Genomic DNA, 20,891 nt, shown 5'->3' with positions numbered 1-20,891 from the left:
GAGAATCCCAAGCAGACTCTGTGCTGAGTGCAGAGCCCATCATAGGATGCCGAGCCCACACAGGGCTGCATCCCAGGACCCCGAGATCATGACCTGAGCCAAAATCAAGAGCCAGCTGCCTAACCGACTGAGCCACCCAGGTGCCCCACTTTTTAAAAAAGATTTTATTATTTATCCCAGAGAGAGAGTGCAAGAGTGGGGGGAGGAGCAGAAGGAGAGGGACAAGCAGACTTCACGCTGAGCACAGAGCCCAATGTGGAACTTGATCTCACGACCCTGAGATCATGACCTGAGGCAAAATCAATAGTCGGACACTGAACTATCTGAGCCACCCAGGTTCCCCTACAGCCATTCTTTTAGTGTAGCTATATTGGTAACAAATTCTCTTAGTTTTCCTTTACCTGAGAACATCTTGATTTCCCCCTCACTCCTGAAGAAGATTTTTTGGTCATAGGATTGTTGATTAAGAGGTTTTTTTCAGTACTTGAAAATAGTGTGCCATTTTCTTCTGGTCTTCCTGGTTTCTGATGAAAAATCTCCTTTTTATTCAGAGTGTTTTCCCCCTATAAGTAAGGTGGCATTTTTTTCTCTGACTTGAAAAGATTTTTTCTTTGTCTTTAGTTATCAGAAGTTTAATTATGATGTGTCTTGGCATGATTTGGGGGCTCATCGTGTTTGGGATTTGCTCAGCTCCTTGAATCTGCGGGTTTATGTCTTTTGCAAAATTTGGAAAGTTTTCAGCCATTATTTCTTTGAGTACTTTTGCAAGTTGCCTACTTTCTCCTGTCCACCTGGAATTCTGATAACATGAATGGGTGAGATGACTTCTCAAAGGCTTCCATCTAGCCTAGTTGTCTGTGCTCTTTCAGTTAGAATGCCTGGGTTCATACAATAAACCAGACTTGATGATCTTCATTAGCTAATAATAACCCCTTTATTTTGGCTGAGGGATGCCCCAGCTTTCCCCAGCTGCCTCCCGGTATGGAGAGATGTTTTAACCTAAGTGCCTGTCTGTGTCCTGGGGAAAAAAGAGTTGGCAGCCACTCTGGCTATTTTGAAATCATTTCCTCTTCTTTCTTGTGTAATGTTCTCTTGATCTAGATGTCATGGAGCACTCATATACATTCAGAAAATACTTACCTGTGTAAAGGACTGTGGCAGACAGCAGCCCACAAGGAGTTAACAGAAGGGGCAGTTCCTCATGGAACATAAATAACTGAGAGGCAGGTGCCACGGGAGGCCCTGTGATGCTGAGGGAGCTGGGGGGGTGTTCCCACTGGATGTAGGGAAGAGTCATGTAAGATGTGGATTTCAGTGTGAATTCTGGAGGGCCTGGTAGATGCCCCATGTGAAAACGGGAAGAAAGGACATTTAAGAGAAATGGTGAAAGCCAAGTCACTGAGGTGAGATGTACTGGGCCAGGGGCTTTGAGAAGCAGTAACAGAAGAAGTGAGTTGACCCAGGCTCCGGAGGGCCTGAAATGCCCCCACGAAGGACCTAACTTGTATTTGGTAGGATTTAAGTATTTTTGTAAAAGCAGCTACATTGCTAGGATTGGGAAGGTGGAAGGGCCATGTGGGAGTGTCTTCCATCTGTCCCAAATTTGGGTTCATTTCAAGAAGTAAGAGGAGGCTAATATTTGAGTACCTCTCTCTTATGTGGCAGAGAACAACCTCCATACACTTTCAGTTAATTTTCAACAAAAAAACCCTAGTAGTGTTAGAGGGTAGTGTTGCCATTTTATAAGGAGAACACTGAGAGTTAAGTATCTGACCACAGAGACTGATTTCTTCTGTCCCAAGCTCTCTTCCTTGAATCGGAAGGACTATTCCCTGCCCAGAGAAGCTTCTCCCAGCTCCCTCAGTTAGGCACATTCTTTCTTCCTCCTTTCCTTCCACCAGACATTTGGAATGTTAGGAGGGTTCCTTAAAACCTGTTAAGGGTAAGATGGCATTTATACTCCTGGACCTCAAGATCCCTTTTATCCTTGGGTAGCTCAGCCCCCATCTTCCCATCATTGCCTGGGGGAAGCATATACTCCCTTTTCATGCTCTCATTGTATCAAAGCTGGAAGGAACCTTAGAGATACTTAGTCCAACTCCTTATTTTTCTGGTGTAAGCCAGAGGCCCAGCGTGGCTAAATCTTTCATCCAACTCTACACATAACACAGGTTATGGCAGGGTTGCTGACTCTGCCTTGCTGACCCTCTCTCAATGTTGTTATCTCCCCAGATCTTCAGCACCTACTTTTTCCATTTACCATATGATTTCCCTCTTTTTTTTTTTAAAGATTTTTTTTATTTATTTATTTGACAGAGAGATTGACAGCGAGAGAGGAAACACAAGCAGGGGGGAGTGGGAGAGGGAGAAGCAGGCCTCCCGCTGAGCGGGGAGCCTGATGCGGGGCTCGATCCCAGGATCCTGGGATCATGACCTGAGCCGAAGGCAGACGCTCAACGACTGAGCCACCCAGGCGCCCCATATGATTTCCCTCTTAATGTGTTCTATTTGCCCCACATTTTGTTTTTTATTTTTTATCTTTTTAAAAAAGATTTTATATATTTATTTGACAGAGAGAGAGCATAAGTAGGCAGAGCGGCAGGCAGAGGGAGAGGGAGAAGTAGGCTCACCCAGCAGGGAGCCAGATGTGGGACTCGATCCCAGGACCCTGGGATCATGACCTGAGCCAAAGGCAGACACTTAATGACTGAGCCACCCAGGCGCCCCCCACAGTTTGTTTTTTAAACCTCCTTTGAGTTAGGAAAGAAAACCTGCTTCTTCCTTTGAAATTAGACTCATCTGTAGATAGATACCTATTGTCTTGCCTTCTTTCATTTGGATAATTTCTGTATGCCTTATAAAAATAGGGGCTTGGGGGCGCCTGGGTGGCGCAGTCAGTTAAGCTTCTGACTCTTGGTTTTGGCTCAGGTTATGATCAGGTGATCAGGTGGTGAGATTGAGCCCAGCACTGGGCTCCGTGCTTAGTGCTGAGTTTGCTTAAGTTCCTGTGTCTCTCTCCCCCTCAACTCTCTCTCTCAAATAAATAAGTAAATCTTTTTTTTTTTCAAAGATTTTATTTATTTATTTGACAGAGAGAGACAGCGAGAGAGGGAACACAAGCAGGGGAGTGGGAGAGGGAGAAGCAGGCCTCCCGCTGAGCAGGGAGCCTGATGCGGGGCTCAATCCCAGGACCCTGTGATCATGACCTGAGCTGAAGGCAGACGCTTAACCGACTGAGCCACCCAGGCGCCCCTAAATAAGTAAATCTTAAAAAAAAGGGGGTGGTTTGGATTCAACTACTGCCCTATAGTTTGGCTCAAGAAGGAGGATATCCTAGTCTTGGAAAGTGCGTCTGTAGCTTCCTGGTTGGCTGTCAGGTGCAGGAACCCTGGATTGGGGATGCCTTCCTCAAGGCTGGGGAAACGGGAATGCGTGCAATGTGCTGTAATCCAAGGACCAGGGTAGCTAGCCCCTCTGGAGCTTCATGGAGCAGCATGCTGTGTAGTCTCTGGTGTGGTATACAGAGCACTGTCAGAGGCCCCAGAGACATCCTGCCACCCAGGAGTGACTGATCTTAGGCAGGCTAACGTCACCTCTCCAGACCTCAGCTTTGCTGTCTGTTAAGTGGTGATAATAAGGCCCACTCCACAGGGCTGGCAAAGTCCCAGTCGTGGACCGTAAAGGTAAGGGGTTATTGTTGCTGTCATTGTCATTATTAGGGCAGCGTGGACATTCTCAGGCTGGCTCTACAAAGTGAACTGACAGGAGATGAACTTGAACACTTAGCCCAGAAGGTATCGAGGTTTCTGGTGGGGTGAGACCTCTCCCTCAGCCAGTTCTCCTTCCTTGCTGCTGACTTCCCAAGCCAGTGCTGCCTGGAACCATCTCTGCTGCCGCTCAGGATCACCTCCTTTCAGACACACCACCTGACCTCTGCATTGTGCGCTGCTTTGGGGGATGGGGAGACCCCACTAAAAGTAAAACTAACTGCAATTTCTGCTAATTTCCCCCGTCCGGTGTTGCTGCTGTGTGGCTTCTGGTAGAGGTTCTGAAATGAATTTTTGGCAGGGACAATCAGACTAACCCTTTACATCTTCTGAGGAGCAGGTCTTCTGCATTGGTCAAGGGGCAGAAGTTCTGGGCTTGTCATGATTTCTGAGCCATTTCTCTCTCTCTCTCTCTCTCTGGCAGGCGGGCAGGAAGACCTATGCCGTGGTGTCTGGCCGCTCAACCAGTCATTCCCTGGCCTCAGAACTGGTGGAGTCCAATGATGGCCATGAGGAGATCATTAAGGTAAGCTTTGTTCACCTCCACTCTTTCTCCCTCCCCTCTTTCTCCTGACAGGCATGTGAGAGGGAGCAGCAGACTTTGCCACAGGGTTTGACTGTGGTTTGACTAGGAGGAACCAGACTTGTAATGCTAGTTCCTGGGTATTTTCCTGGAAAGATAATTAACACCAGGAGACCGTAGTCCGTGTGTAGTGACTTTGGTGCAACTCAGCCGTAGGCATGAGGATGGATGAGATGACCTTTCTAGGTGCCTATCCCACTATCCATATTTAGCTGCTGGAGGTTGTGGAGACAGGTGGGAGGTGTGGTTAGGGAACTTACTATTTTTTTTTAATAGAACAGTTTTTGTTACTTCCTTTTTAAAAACAGCTCTTTGAGACATAATTCACATACCATACAATCGATTCAGTTGAAGTGTACAATTCAGGTTTTGAGTATGTTCACAGATTGTGGCAATCATCACCACTATTAATTCCAGAATATTTTCAGTTACTCTTTTCCTGCTCCTGGCAATCACCAATCTATTCTCTGTCTCTGTGGGTTTGCCTCTTCTAGACATCTCACGTAAATGGAATCCTAGAACATGTGGCCTTTGTGTCTGGCTTCTTTCACTTAGCATAATAGTTTCAAGATCCAGCCATGTTGTAACATATGTCAGTACTTAATCCTTTTAATGGTTAAATAACATTCCCTTGAATGGATATATCACATTTTGTTACCCACTCATCAGTTGATGAACATTTGGGTTGTTTCCACTGTCTGGCTATTATGCTACTATGAATATTCAAGTGCAGATTTTTGTGTGAACATATGTTTTCAGTTTTCTTGGTATCTACCTAGGAGTGGAATTGCTAGGTCATTTGGTAACTCTATATTTAATCTTTTGAGGAACTACCAGAGTTTTTCTCAAAACATTTGTTCTATTTTATATTCTCACCAGCAATGTAGGAGGGTTCCAGTTTCTTTATATCCTTACCAACACTTGTTATTATCTGTCTTTTTGATTATAGCCATCCTATTGCATGTGAAGCCATATCTTGTGGTTTTCATTTGCATTTCCCTGATGACATGCTTTCATATGCTTATTGCCTGTTTGTGTATCTTCTTTGGAGAAATATTTATTCAAATCCTTTGCCCATTTAAAAATTCAGTTGTGTTTAAAGAGTTTATGTGTAGGTACAAGTAACGAATGTGGCCGCACTTTCTCCATGGTGTTACCCTGGCTATATTTGAATTTTTAAATAGCAGTGAATAGTCCAAAAGACTTTTAATGATAATTAATTAAATTTGCCAAAAAGAGTTTGGCATATGAATATTATAAATAAAACATTGTCATTTTTGTTAAGTCAATTGTGTTTTAATTTTCGAGATGTAAGGGTTCCTTATATATTCTGGATACTGACTAGATCCTTATGATATATATGACTTGGAAATATTTTTTTTGTAACTTTAAAAAAAAATTTTATTATGTTATGTTAATCACCATACATTACATCATTAGTTTTTGATGTAGTGTTCCATGATTCACTGTTTGTGTATAATACCCAGTACTCCATGCAGAACGTGCCCTCTTTAATACCCATCACCAGGCTAACCCATCCTCCCACTCTGACTTGGAAATATTAAAAAAAAAAAATTTCCCACTCTGTGTTTTGTTTTGTTTTTCACTTTCTTAATGATGTCCTTTGAAACAAAAGTTTTTAATTTGATGTAATCCAACTTATATATATTTTTTCTTTTATTGTGTTTTTGGTGTCCTATCTAAGAAGGTTTTGCCTAACCCAAGGTCACAAAGATTTATTCCTGTGTTTTCTTCAAAGAATTATGGTTTTAGCTCTTATGAATAGGTCTATGATCCATTTTGGGTTAATTTTTGTGTATGGTATAAGGAAGAGGTCCAGTATCATTCTTTCCCATGTGGATATCCATTTATTTATTCAGGTTTTTAGTATGTTTACAGATTGTGCAGTCATCACCACTATTAATTCCAGAACATTTTCAGTCACTCTTTTCCTGCTCCTGGCAATCACCAATCTATTCTCTGTCTCTGTGGATTTGCTTCTTCTAGACATCTCATGTAAATGGAATCCTAGAACATGTGGCCTTTGTGTCTGGTTTCTTTCATTTAAAGCAGCATCATTTGTTGGAAAGACTGTTCTTTCCCCGTTGAATTGTCTTGGCGTCCTGTCAAAAATCAGTTTAGTGTATTTTTATTGTATTATTATTGTTTCTGGACTCTCAGTTGTATTCCATTGATTTATGGGTCTTCTCCTTATGCCAGTTCCACGCTGCCTTGATTACTGTAGCTTTGTTAATTTTGTTAATATATATTAATATTTGTAATTTTGTTATTTTTCAGGATTGTTTTAGCTATTCAGAGTCCTTTGTATTTCCATACGAATTTTAGGATCAGTTTGTCAGTTTCTGCAAAGAAGCCAGCTTGGATTTCGATAGGAATTATATTGAAACTGTAGATCAATTTGGGGAGTATTACCATCTTAACAATATTAAGTTTTCCAATCCACGAAAATGGGATGTTTGTTCATTTTTTTAGGCCTTCTTTTATTTTTTTGAACAATATTCTCTAATTTTCAAAATACAAGTCTTGAACTTTGTTAAATTTATTTCTAAGTATGTTTTCTTTTTAAAATTTTTATTTAAATTCAGTTTAGTTAACATACAGTGTATTATTAGTTTCAGGGGTAGGATTTAGTGATTCTTCAGTTGCATATAACACCCAGTGCTCATTACATCAAGTGCCCTCCTTAATGCCCATCACCCAGTTACCCCATCCCCCCCTCCAGCAGCCCTCAGTTTGTTTCCTAGAGTTAAGAGTCTCTTTGGTTTGTTTCCCTGTTTTTATCTTATTTTTCCTTCTTTTCCTGTATGTTCATCTGTTTTGTTTCTTAAATTCCACGTATGAGTGAAATCATATGGTATTTGTCTTTCTCTGACTGACTTATTTCACTTAGCGTAATATACTCTAGTTCCATCCACATAGTATTTTTTCTTTTTGTTGCTATTGTAAATAGAATTGTTTTTAAATTCCATTTCGGATTGTTCCTTGCTAGTGTATAGAAATACAGTTATTTTTTGTATATTGATTTTTTTTTTTTTTAAAGATTTTATTTATTTATTTGAGAGAGAGAGAGACACAGCGAAAGAGGGAACACAAGCAGGGGGAGTGGGAGAGGGAGAAGCAGGCTTCTCGCTGAACAGGGAGCCGGATGTGGGGCTCGATCCCAGGACCCCGGGATCATGACGAGAGCCGAAGGCAGACATTAATGACTGAGCCACCCAGGCGCCCCTTTTGTATATTGATCTTAAATTCTACAACCTTGCTACAGCCTCTAAGAGTTATTTGTAGTGGATTCCTTAGGGTATTCTATATAAATGATCACTTCATCTGCAAATGGAGGTAGTCTTTCCTCTTTCTTTTCAATCTGAATGCCTTTAATTAATTTCTTTTTCTTATTTAAAGTCATTGCATGGCCCTTAAAGAAAGCAAAACTACCCCATAATTCTATCGATGTAATCACTGTTGTTACTACTTTATTGTGTATCCTCTCAGACATTTTCCCATATATGTGTATTTTTTCAAAAGTTAGATTGTATTATATATATTCTGTTCTACAATTTGCTTGCCCCCCCCACACTTTAATGCTTTAATGTTGGTTTATAACATCTTCTGTGTCCATAAATGTAAATGTCTGGTATTCTGATGGCTGCATAGTTTGCTATTACAGACATACCACAATATAAGTAATCCCCCATTGTGGGACATTATGCCTATTTCCATTTTTGCATTTGTAAACAATATTTTGCTGAACATATGTTACTAAATTGTGTATGTGTTCTATAATACAGGTAATAAATATTTTCTTAATTGTAAAAGATTGAAGCATGTATAGAGAAAAATGTGTAAATCCCTTTTTACAACTTCCTTTGCATAAATTTGCATATATATGTGAGTGTTTATGCCAGTTTGGCTAAATTTACTTCCTTAGGATAAATTTCCAGAAGTAGATTTGATAGGTCAAGGAGTAAGTATAGTTCTAAGCCTTCTAATTTGAATCGTCGAATTGGCCCCCAGAAAGGCGGTAACAATTGACCCTCCCAGCAGCAGTGTATGAGCCTGCCTGGGGGGCATTAACTGACCAGGAGGTTCCGTAACTGAACAGTACCATTTTCCTGATTGCAGGTGTACTTGAAGGGGACGTCTGGAGATAAGATGATCCATGAGAAGAATATCAAGCAGCTGAAGAGTGAGGTGCAGTACATCCAGGAGGTGGGCACCCCTCCCTCTGAGGGAACTTCCCATTTTTTTGGCTCCCTTCTTTTGTAGGGTCTGGTTCTCTCCCATCTGCTCCCTTCATACCCAAAGTGCCACCAGGCCCCTTGAGTCAAGTATCATTTCCGACCCTTCCAATAATCAGCCGATCCATTCATCAACACATATTTATTGATTACCATGGGCCCAGCACTGTACCCTGGCCATCGTCTCTAAAACTGCCAGTCTCTTTTCCCCAGCTTTTCCTGACCCTCCCCCTGGCTCCTGTTGGCTCCTTGGCACTCATCGTCATGTAATAACATATTACATGTTCCACATGTTTGCCTTTTGCGTTGTGTGTTTCTGCAACAAGAATATTAGCTCCGGCAGGGCAGGGTTTCCTGTTTGTGTAGGAGGGACTTGCCTGGGGTCCCTCCTTCCCCCAGCCAGTGCTAAGGACAGTACCTGGCTCCTAGGAGTATGGGTTGGGGATGGGCACAAAGCTGGGTGAGGTGGTATGCTCTCTTGCCTTTTTCCCAAAGCTAAGGCTTCTTGCCCTCCCCTCCCAGGCCCGGAACTGCCTGCAGAAGCTCCGGGAGGACATAAGTAGCAAGCTTGACAGAGATCCAGGAGATTGTCTCCATGGACAGGAGATACAGGTAATAGGAAATGGTCAATGGAAGAGGTTGTGCCGGGTAGTCCCGTTTGCATCACGCGGTGGGAGATTCGGCATTGCGATTCTCCGGGAACGGCGCAAATACAGGCAATATTGGCTTCTCAGAGCGCTCACGACTTTAGTAGTGCTCTCCAGCAGGTGGGCACTTGCGTTTACACATATCAGCCTATATAGAAGTATACCTGTTCCGAAAACACTGTGTAAAAATGGAATTCATGTAAATAAAACTACCATGAAGTTATTGGCAAAACCTCTGTTCTGTGAGGATTCTGTGATCAGTCTTTTTGCAACACAGTGTCTTATAAAGCAGACAATTACCTATAAATGCAAACTTCTCATAAGTCCATCATACTAAATTGGGGTGACACTGTGGTGTGAATTGGAAGTCTTGGTCCTTGTCTGTTATTTGTGTATGTAGCGGTCTCTGCCCTGGCACGAGAAGCTCCTCGAGGTTAGGGTTCACCCCCACCCCCATCTCTGTATCCCCACACTCAGCACAGGGTCAAGGATGCAGAAGATCATCAGTAAATGTCATATTGAACCTAGAGGCGAGGTCTTCTTGAGATGGATGGATAACCCTGGGATCTTGCTATTCAGCTTTTCTAAAATTGGAGGCTAGGGGCGCTTGGGTGGCTCAGTTGTTAGGCGTCTGCCTTCGGCTCAGGTCATGATCCCAGGGTCCTGGGATCGAGCCCCGCATCGGGCTCCCTGCTCCGTGGGAGGCCTGCTTCTCCCTCTTCCACTCCAACTGCTTGTGTTCCCTCTCTCGCTGTGTCTCTCTCTGTCGAAATAAATAAAATCTAAAAAATAAAAAATAAAAAAAAATTGGAGGCTAGAACTGACCTCAGGAGAAGAGACCTATCTCTTCCATTTCACCCTCATCCTCCTTTAGAGGCTGAGTTATAGCTCCTTCATTTGCATTTGGTTCGGGGAGGGGGTAGTCTTCCTCCAGTAGCCCCTGCCCTCATTCTCCTGAGGGAAACCGTGACCTGGCAGCTAGAGGCGGCAGGGCTCCTCTCTGGCGTGAGCGTGCCCGAAGCTTGTGTGGCCATTCCCCCTAACTCGCTTTGCTGTGACTGAAATAGGACTTTCACTGCCTGAGCTCACATCTGGCTGCTGGGAGGTGCTTTGTCGGGTGACTGAAGAGCCTGATGTGCTCAGAGACTGGACCAAAAGTCCAGGGTCCTTGCTTGCACAGACCAGCAGTCATATGATGAATAATCAGGCTTTGGGTTGGAAAGGATTGCAGCAAAGGCCGCTTCACCTTTCGCTTTATGCTTCGTCAAACCTTGTCAGGATCCCCGAGGGGCAATGGGAGCTCTTTTTTGGTGGCAGGCAGCTGCTTGTATCCCCTGGGCTTCCAGGAGTCAGCCTGCATGTTTTCCTGTCTGCTGAAAGGTTTTAGCCTGAGGTTCCCTGCATCCTCCCTGCAAGGCTACAGTATTCCCTTTCAAGGCCACACACGTTTCTCCACTCCCTCTCCTCCATTTTCCACAGAGCACTCAAAGTCTTTTTTCCCTTCCTGCCTGCGTACCTGCCTTCCTACTTGCCTTCCTTCCTTTTCTTCTTCATCTTCCTCCTTCACTTCCCCTTCCTCTTCTTTCTCTATCTTCTCCACCTCTTTCTTTTATTCTATCTTAAGATTTGAGATCTTAGGAGATTAATGTTTCAAAGTTGGTTTTATGGGCTGTTTTGACTACCAGTTTTATTTTTCTTTGAACAGGTGGTGTTAGAAAAGCCCAATGGATTAAATCCAAGCTCCATGACCCCATATAGCAGCCCACCTGAGGTAGGTAACAGGGAAAACCGTGGTAACTACTTCATAGCCAGGAGGCAGGATATCCTCCTCCCCTATCCCCTTGTTATTGCTCTTTCTCTCTCACTAAATGTAAGAGTAACATTTGCTGTAAAAATTCAAACAACGGAGAAACATACAAACCGGAGATTCTCCTTCCCCAGTTCCACTCCTTTAAAGGATCCACTGTGAACAGATTGAAATGGGTGGTTCCTTTTAGAGCAGTGCTCTTGGCCTTCACTGCTGGTTGGAATGGCCCTGGGAGCTTTGAGACAAGCCTGGTGCCAGCCCCCAGAGATTGTAATTTAATTGGTCTGAGATGTGGACTGGGCATCGGGGCTTTAAAAAGCTCTTCAGGGGGAGCCTGGCTGGCTCAGTGGGTAGAGCATGCAACTTTTGTTTTGTTTTGTTTTAGTTAATTAATTTATTTATTGAGGGGGCAGTGGAGAGAGGGAGAGAGAGAGAGAATCTTAAGCAGGCTCCACACTCAGCTTGGAGCCCAACTTGGGGCTCGATCTCACGACCCTGAGATCATGACTTGAGCCGAAATCAAGAATTGAACGCTTAACTGACAGAGTCACCCAGGCACTCTAAGCATGCAACTTTTGATCTTGGGGTTGTGAGTCTGAGTCCCACGTTGGGTGTGGAGATTACTTAAAAATAAAATCTTAGAAAAAAGAAAAAATATCTCTTCAGGTGATTCCACTGTCTAGCCAAAGCTGAGTACGAACGTTCTAGCATATTTTCTTTTCTTTTCTTTTCTTTTTTTTTTTTTTAAAGATTTTATTTAGGGGCGCCTGAGTGGCTCAGTCGTTAAGCGTCTGCCTTTGGCTCAGGTCATGATCCCGGGGTCCTGGGATCGAGCCCCGCGTCGGGCTCACCGCTCTGCAGGAAGCCTGCTTCTCCCTCTCCCACTCCCCCTGCTTGTGTTTCCTCTCTCGCTCTGTCTCTGTCAAATAAATAAATAAAATCTTTAAAATAAATAAATAAATAAATAAATAAATAAAGGTTTTATTTATTTGACAGAGAGAAGACAGCCAGAGAGGGAACACAAGCAGGGGGAGTGGGAGAGGGAAAAGCAGGCTTCCCGCGGAGCAGGGAGCCTGATGCGGGGCTCTATCCCTGGACCCCGGGATCGTGACCTGAGCCAAAGGCAGACGCTTAACGACTCGGCCACCCAGGCGCCCCATCTTTTCTTTTTTTTTTTTAAAGATTTTGTTTTTTGGGATGCCTGGGTGGCTCAGTCCGTTAAGCATCTGCCTTTGGCTCTGGTCATGATCCCAGGGTCCTGGGGCTTCTTGCTCGGTGGGGAGCCTGCTTCTCCCTCTGCCTGCCACTCCCCCTGCTTGTGCTTTCTCTCTCTCTCTTTCTGACAAATAAATAAAATCTTAAAAAAAAAAAAGATTTTGTTTTTATTTTTTTTTAGTAATCTCTACACCCAACATGGGGCTCAAACTGACAACCCAGAGATCAAGAGTCTCATGCTCTTCTGACTGAGCCAGCCAGGCACCCTGCTAGTTTATTTTTCTATACACAGACCACCGTATCTAAATACCACATGCATGTATGTTTGTATATATGGTAATATATACATAGACACCATAGATACATGTATAAATAACGTGTGTATGTTATACTTTGAACATGCACAGATGCAGGGTCATGATAAATACATTACTCCTTGCTTACTTTTCAGTTTTTTTAAACTGATAGCCTTCTATCAATTTATTAAATTTATAGCCTTCTTTCTATGTTAGTACATGTAGATCTACCTCATTCTTTTGAATAATGGCGTAGTAGTATTTTTTTCCACGGCTGTCCTTGTTTATTTATTTATTTTTTAAAATTCCAGTATAGTTAACATACAGTGTTGGTTTCAGGTGTACAATGTAGTGATTCAACAATCCTATGTATCCCCACCCAATGCTCATCATGGCTATCTTTTTTGAAAAAAAATTTTCCCCCAGCTTTATTGAGGTGTGATTGACAAATAAATATGGCTATACTTATAAAAAAAAAAAAAGGCCTCTGTTATTACATTTTTTGTGATTATGTAATAAGATATGCTTATCATAGAAACTTTAGGAAATTCAGAAACACAGAAACGTGAAAGAAGAAAAAATGTCATTCAAATCTACCCAGAAAAAAACCACAGTTTGAAATGCAAATATGTATTACACTATTGAGATTATACTGCATATAGCATTTCTTTCTGTTTGTTTTTTTTTGCTTGGGTGGATTTTTTGGTTTTGTTTGTTTTTGTTTTTTTGGATTGTTATTTCTGGCCCTTGAGTGCCTGGCTAAATCAGATCTACCCATCCATTCAGGGCATATTATCATCTCTGGTCTCATAAAGGCCTTTCACCTTTTTCTTTTTTTTGGCCTCTCCCCTCCCCAGCCAAAAGGTATACATTCTAATATATTCAGTGTATGATTTAGATATGCCTTTGTTTTCAATTTTCATAATGGATTTGTGCTATATTTCTCTTGTTTTCCTTTTTAACCAACACCATGTTCTTAGGATCTATCCACATTGCTGTGCTTAAATCTAATGTGTTTCTAACTCCTACATGCAAAGTTTTATAACTGCCTTTTTTCTCTTCATTTTATACCATGAAAATTTTCCATGTCATTAAATAGTCTTATAAGAACATTTGAAATAAGCACGTAGTAGTTATGCTCCAGGAGCCCTTTATTTTTATTTATTTATTTATTTATTTATTTAAAGATTTTATTTATTTATTTGACAAAGAGAGACACAGCCAGGGAGGGAACACGAGCAGGGGGAGTGGGAGAGGGAGAAGCAGGCTTCCCGCCGAGCAGAGAGCCCGATGCGGGGCTCGATCCCAGGACCCCGGGATCATGACCTGAGCCGAAGGCAGCTGCTTAACGACTGAGCCACCCAGGTGCCCCTCCAGGAGCCCTTTAAATCATTCTCACCTGCTCAGCCGCTTAGGTACAGATCTAGGGCAGTTGACTGGATAACTTCTTGATGGCTAGAGTTTGGCATGTTGTGATTCTAGCCACTCACTCTAGACGTGCAATTTGAATTTTTTCCCTTCCCCCGAACCACCGTATTTAGCAAATGTGCTGCTGGCAACAGGTTATAATCACACCTGGTATTGTTTGTTCAGCTGCTGCTTCTCACAAGCTCTAAGCCCTGCCGGATATTGTCCTCTTTTTGAGGCAGCCTGGAAGGCAGGGCATGGTAAGGAGTCTTCTTGCTACTTCACAGATAGAGAAGTGAAGGCCCACTGGACTCAGTGATCGCGCAGCGACTGGGACCCTGTGGCCCGCCTCCCAGTTGAGCTCCGTCCTTCCTAATGTGCAAGACGGGGAAAGATTTTTCTGTCAGACTCGCTGGGAGGTGGTAACTGAAATGTCTGGTACCTGTGCGGCAGAGGTGGGGGCAAGACCCCACATGCCAGCTCAGCGCTAACCACCAACCCACCATTGGGTGTTTCTGGAGAGAGACTCGTGGTAACCTCGATGAAGACACCTTTTCTCACATCGAATCAGATTCCTGGAGTCATGGGTGCTTTTGCTCTAAACCTGCCTGTCCATCAGTAACCCTCTACATGCTGATCTCTGTGCTAGATGCAGAGAAGACCAAAAGATGTGCCTTTGGGATGCACCCCTCGTGGTGGGTGTGGCACAGTCCCTGCCCTTGGGGCACTGTAGTCTAAAGGGGAACACGGCCCCTGCTCTCAGAGAACTCTAGCCTGATGGAAGCAGGACCCGCAGGTGAGGATGGCATAAGCATACCTGTTAATCAGTTGATACCTGTATAAAAATTACTGAGTTTGTCCTAAAATCATTCAGCGATTTGAGGCTAGTTGAGTTCCTTAGGATATGAAGAAAGAGTGTTTTCACGTGAATAACTCAGAGCACCTGGGTGCCCAAGACTAACTCTCCCGCTGAGTGATGTGAGGGTGGTCTGGACAAGAGGGCCCAAGTGTGTGTTGCGGGGGACCCTCTCTCTCTCTCTCTTTTTTTAATGGTAATTCTTTTTTTTAAGATTTTATTTACTTATTTGACAGAGAGAGAGAGAGAGCGAGAGAGGGAACACAAGCAGGGGGAGTGGGAGAGGGAGAAGCAGGTTCCCCGCTGAGCAGGAAGCCCGATGCAGGGCTCGATCCCAGGACCCTGGGATCATGACCTGAGCCGAAGGCAGACGCTTAACCGACTGAGCCACCCAGGCGCCCCGAGGGGGACCTTCTCTTATACAAACACAGGGCCTTCCCCTTCTCTTCCCTGCTCTGACTATAGGTAGATGCCTATATAAATGAAGACGTTGAGAGCTTGAGGAAGACCGTGCGGGACCTGCTTGTCAAACTGCAGGAGGCTGAGCGGCAGCACCAGTCCGACCGTGTGGCTTTTGAGGTGAGATTTGGGATTTGAGGAGAACGTGCCCCAAGGGTTGGGCTGCTGGATATAGGTGCCAGGGACTTAGCATGGACTCATGTCTTTCTGGCTGTGTGCCATCAACTGGAGAGGCTAGGCTTTGAGGCCTGGGCACTTTCCTCTCTGCTTTTCGCATTCCTGGACATGTATCGTTTTTGCTGTTCAAGGCTAGCCCATGGTTTAAAGGTTGGTACTTGGTTTTCTACTGAAGTTGAGTGGTAGTGCTGGTCTGGGATAGCAAGTAACTCAGGGGGCATTACTCTTACCACAGTAAGAATTACTGGGCTCTAGGCACCATGCAGGCAGGGACTGTTGTTGTCAAGGTCACCCTGCATCCCCATGTCTGGCATAACGCCAGATGTAAGGTGGGTACCTCTTAAGTGTGGACTAGTTGAGTGGATGGAACAGTGTGGTTGTAGAAGGATCTGTGCCCATGGAGTCAGAGGACTTGAAGTCAAATCTTGATTTTACTATGCAGAGCTTTGTGATCTTGAATGAGTATTTCAATTATTGTTACAAAAGTAATACTAAATTATTATGGAAGATTAAAGAAGTACAAAAGTCTGTAGAGAGTGAAAGCCCCCCCCATTAAAAACTGTTTGAGGTCTGCCATACTTTCCAGAAAATTCTTTGTGTATAAAATGAGGTACACTGGGAAAACACTAGGCTTCTGTGTGAGATTAACCATCTGTTGTCTGCTATTGTTCAGCCACATGTAAAGTATTTCTGTGTCATAAATTTGTAATGATAGGATATGCCCTGCCCAGGCATGCCAGGAGCTGGTGGTAGGAAGAAGACTGATGCTTCTCTTCCATGGGACTAAGAGAGAGAATTTTTGAGAGGGATATTGAGGCGGAGGAAGAAGGCACAGGGATAATCAATTGCCTTTAGAGATGACCAATTATTTGAGCAAGTAATTTAACCTAAGTATCAGTTCCAAATTATGTAAAAATGGGTCATTTTAAGTATATCTTACAAGTGTGGTGTGTGAATTGAGTGAGGTAAGATATGTAAGTATATTTATTACTCTGAAGGATTTTAGAAATATAAGATACCCTATATTTTTCTTAGTGATCAATTTAGTGAAGTGGGTTTTCCTATCCTAAGCAGTTTGGACTTAGCGTGATACTGCGATTAGTTTGGTCTCAGAACAAAGTAGCTGGGCAGTAAAGGAGTTTGCTGCATCTGTTTCAGATTCCACAATTTGGATAACTGGGTTGACGATGTATCATTTTGGTGACTAGCTGTTCCCTGCCTTCTTGGTACACAGCAGGAGGAAGGGGCGGTTGAGGCTGTAGCACTGACCAGACTGTGAATTTTGGAAAGAAATTTCTACACCGAGAGGCATTATGAAGCACTGGTTGGTTTTGGCCATCCATGGAGGGGTCTGCTCGCTCTGGGTTTCAGTGCTTGGACAGAAGGGTCCATGATGAAAGCCTAAGGCCAGAAGGTCCCTGACAGCTGTAGCCACCCGCCTACAGTTTCTAAGAAGGGGCTGCCCTTGGTAAGTAGCACCGGCCTGTAATCAGAGGTGCTGTTTCCACTGTTGGGGTAGGTTGGCACGCCCTTTTATGACTAAGAGGTTCCTTCGGGGCATTGCCGACTGGAGCAACAAGGACAGATGTGGCAGAGGAGTATGTTTTCTTCCCTTTGTGATCCCATAGCAGAGTGAGGACAGCCCGTGGCACATTAACGCTGTGCTCTGAGTACACATCAACCTGGGTGCAGTGTTAGGTACAGAAATGAGAGGTTTTGTTTTTACGTTCCTGTCCATGGGGCTGGCCTGTTCCAGGCTAATATGGGACCTCCGGAGGCTTTTCTCGGTCTTTGCTAGTGAATGAGACTCTCTGATCTACTTTTCTGAGCCAGGGGGTAGCAAGGGCAAGACTGTCAATTACGGTGCACACAACCTGCCCGTAAGCATGGGTTTTCCGTTCTCCCGGCAGCAGCCTGCTGTCAGGAGGGGTTCATGGAGAGTCTGCTCTGCACAGGGCCAGTGTGCAGCATGGACGTGTCCCATCACACATCATCCTGTGCTGTGCTTTCTCTTCCCTGATTCTGACTTTGGGAGGAGTCAGACAAACTGGCTTCTTTGGTGTTCTGTTTTCCCAGGGCTGCGTGGACTTTTGAGAGGTTCCGTGGATTCTTTTTCAGTAACTGACTGGGGAGTCAGTGTGGGGTAGCTGGGAAGAACTGAGATGGATGATGAAGGCACTGTGTTCTAGCATTGGCTCTGTTATTCCCTAGCTGTGTACCTTGGGGAGATCAGTTGACCTTTAGTTGCAAAAGGAGAGGATCGGACTAGATGAATACCAATTCCACTCACGACGTTAGCGAGCAGTAACTGTGTGCTAGGTACTGTGCTGAGCTCAAGGCCCCTGTCATGGTACTCAAGGCCCCTGCCAATGGCCCACTGGGGAGCGCACACAAGCGACTGGGCAAAATCCATTTGGTGCTGTAAGAGGGAAGGCCACACCAGTGGAAGGACTCCTCACCGGGCATGGAGGCTTCTGGAAGGAAGGGTATCTAAGCTGAGACCTGAAGTTGGCATGTGGGAGGAAGGGAGGCAAGTTCTTCCTTAATTTTTCATTCTACAGTTCTGCTTCTATCCGTCCCAAATTGGCTTATCGTCTTGGAAATGGAGCAGTTCTTCTGGTGCTTAGTAGCCCTTCCAGAGGCCATTTTGGCCTTTATATTGCAGGCTGTAATATTGCTTGATGTGAGGGTGAGGAAGAGTGGGGACACAGAAGGAAGGATTTGGAGATGTGCTCCCCTGGATTCTTTGCATTTGCATTTGTAGGAAAGCCACAGTACTGGGTTAAGCTTGGGTGGCACTGGCCGCCTTGGGGGGATGCTGAAGAAGTCCACCATCTGGAAGGTGAGAGGGGTGCCACCATGAAGAAGAGAGGGGTGCCTCCCTTCTCCCATCACTGCGCCTGGGGTCCTGGGTTCTCTCCTAAGGTTTTTATCCACGTTTGCTCTTTCCCCTCCATCCCCTTCACCCATCCCCATCCTGTCTGGGTTCCAGATGTCACTCTAAAGTAGAGCTTGATCAGGGTGCCTGGGTGGTGCAGTCAGTTAAGTGTCTGACTTGGTTTCAGCTCAGGTCATGATGTCAGGGTTGTGAGATTGAGCCCCGTGTCCGGCTCTACACTCAGTGTGAAGTCTGCTTAAGACTTTCTCTCCCTCTCCTTCTGCCCTCCCCACCACCACCACCCCTCACACCTTCTCCCTCAAATAAATAAATAAATCTTAAAAAAAAAATAGAGTGGAACTTGATCAACTATGTGAACCCTGGAAATGGAGATACCTGCTAGAAATGGAGATACCTGCTAGTTTCCCAAATCGTCCTAGAACCGTGAATGGGAAAGAGAGGGGTGCCTCCCTTCTCCCATCACTGCGCCCGGGGTCCTGGGTTCTCTCCTAAGGTTTTTATCCACGTTTGCTCTCTCCCCTCCATCCCCTTCACCCATCCCCATCCTGTCTTAGGTCACACTCAGCCGGTACCAGAGAGAAGCAGAACAGAGTCAAGTGGCCCTTCAGAGAGCGGAGGACAGAGTGGAGCAGAAGGAGGCAGATGTGGGAGAGCTCCAGAAGCGCTTGCTAGGCGTGCAGGCGGTAATTGTTGGAGTCCTGCCTTCAGGGCCTAACTCCTGGGCTGGGGCCTGGGGAGGAGGGGGGGCTGGTCCTGGGACTGACTGAGACCACTGTAGTCTGCTTTTCTGAGCAGCTCCAGAAAAACACACTTCACGGCTTCCTCAGCAAATACCTTTGAGAACCTTTTAGCCTTTAAGGAACAAGAGGTCTTTCTCTCAGCTAGGCTCAGCCCTTGCTAACTAGAGTTGAACCCATTTCCATTTCAGTTGGGTTCTTGTAGAGCTGCCCTTTATGGGCTTTTGAAGTGTGCTTAAAAGAAAAGAAAAAAGACAAGACTGCTCTTAAGGAGCCACTGGGCCTGGTTTCCCGGGGACCGGCAGCCCTAGCCGGCAGGTGGGCCTGGATAATGCAGGGCCAGGCTCTCTGTCCAGATAGCTGGGTGAGGCTGGGAAGTTTCTGTGTGCTGAGGGTGGGAAGGGTTATCCCTGACAGGGGAGGGCGCCCCAGCAAACCAGCTTGGCCTGCTGCTCGTTGGCAGATGTCCCAGACCCAGTAGGGGCTGAGCCCCAGCCCCCAGGCCCCTTTCACCCCAAACACGGAAACCCTTGCCACCTCCTTATCCTAGATTTTCTTCCCTTCGGCCCATCCAGGAGCATCAGACCTTACTGGTGAAGGTTAGGGAAGGGGAAACAGCCCTGGAGGAACTTCGGAGCAAGAACTCTGACTGCCAAACGGAACGAGAAAAGTAAGGGCCCTCGTCCCCCGGGAAGCTGGGGTGCAGGGAGGGGAGGGCAGGCCACGCAGCCTGCAGCTCTGTGCGGCCAGGCCTGGGGAGGAAGTTCCAGCTCTGACTCACGGGTGGCTGCTCTGGGTGGGGTCCCGCCCAGGGAGAGACTGTTTGGGAGGCTGCCATCTCTGAGGAGGTCATTTTCCATGGAGTAGGAGCCTAAAGCGAAGGCTTGCATGGTGTTGGAGCGAGGTGGGGCGAGAGCCGGTGACGGACCCGCCGCCGTGGCTCGCCGGAGGCCGCTGTGGTGGTGTTGCGCTGCATGTTCCTCCCCCAGACACAAGGCCGGCTGTAAAGTGTTTGAGGGTAAATCAGACAACTTCCTCACAAGTCATGCTTCGAAAAACACAGCGAGCGGCGTCATGAAGAGATTCTGAACTTCCTGTCACTGGAAGCTGCCGCACCTGAGAGCCGGCATCGGCCGTGGCGTGCAGGGGGTCTCTGGGATCCTTCTCCACCCCAAGGTTTTCACGGATGCCGTCTGATCAGAGATCAGAGGCCCTACCAGGGAAACCTGCAGAGCAAAGAGTAGGCCATTTGGGACCTTCAAGATTTGGGAAATTGTTTATGCTGCTGGCTACTAATAAATAAGGCCTCAAATGTAAATCAAAGTTAACACCAGCATACTGGGCCTGCCCTCCGTGGTGTAAGTTGGATCTTTTTAAGTACAACGGACGTCACCTGGAGGGCCTTCTAAGGCATTGCAAGATTAACAGACATGATCCCTTTTTTTTTTAAGACTTTATTTATTTGACAGAGCATGAGAGAACACAATCGGGGGAGCAGCAGAGGGAGAGGGAGAAGCAGGCTCCCCACTGAGCAGAAGGAGCCTGATGTGGGGCTCGATCCCAGGACCCTGGGGTCATGACCTGAGCCGAAGGCAGACGCTTAACCGACTGAGCCACTCAGCCACCCCAACAGACATGATCCTTACCCCCTTGGACCCTGCAGTCGGTGGGGGGCATCTTCTCTCCTTTGGGATAACCTCAGTCTAGGCATGGGACATGCAGACATTTTATTGTCGCCTCCTTTTGGGCTCGACGTCATCACGGAATTGTTTTAAATTACTCAGC

The 20,891-nt window shown here is 45.4% G+C and overlaps 1 protein-coding gene across 5 annotated transcripts in view; it reads left to right on the top strand.

The window, feature by feature from the left end:
• Window positions 1–20,891, top strand: part of TUFT1 (tuftelin 1) — a 43,837-nt gene that overhangs the window by 17,900 nt on the left and 5,046 nt on the right. For 2 of the 5 annotated variants that reach the window (XM_078072438.1, XM_078072440.1), the window contains exons 2-8: window positions 4,192–4,293; window positions 8,491–8,577; window positions 9,129–9,218; window positions 10,959–11,028; window positions 15,304–15,413; window positions 18,924–19,052; window positions 19,682–19,776. In XM_078072438.1, the coding sequence (XP_077928564.1) occupies window positions 4,192–4,293; window positions 8,491–8,577; window positions 9,129–9,218; window positions 10,959–11,028; window positions 15,304–15,413; window positions 18,924–19,052; window positions 19,682–19,776 (683 nt within the window). Of the gene's footprint in view, window positions 1–3,719; window positions 3,795–4,191; window positions 4,294–8,490; window positions 8,578–9,128; window positions 9,219–10,958; window positions 11,029–15,299; window positions 15,414–18,923; window positions 19,053–19,681; window positions 19,777–20,891 lie in introns of all 5 variants that reach the window. The other 3 variants (XM_078072436.1, XM_078072437.1, XM_078072439.1) reach the window with 3 other exon arrangements.

This window comes from Halichoerus grypus, chromosome 5, assembly GCF_964656455.1.
Source record: "Halichoerus grypus chromosome 5, mHalGry1.hap1.1, whole genome shotgun sequence".
In the NCBI taxonomy this organism is placed as follows: Eukaryota; Metazoa; Chordata; class Mammalia; order Carnivora; family Phocidae; genus Halichoerus; species Halichoerus grypus.
This window is presented reverse-complemented; position numbering and strand designations above follow the sequence as displayed.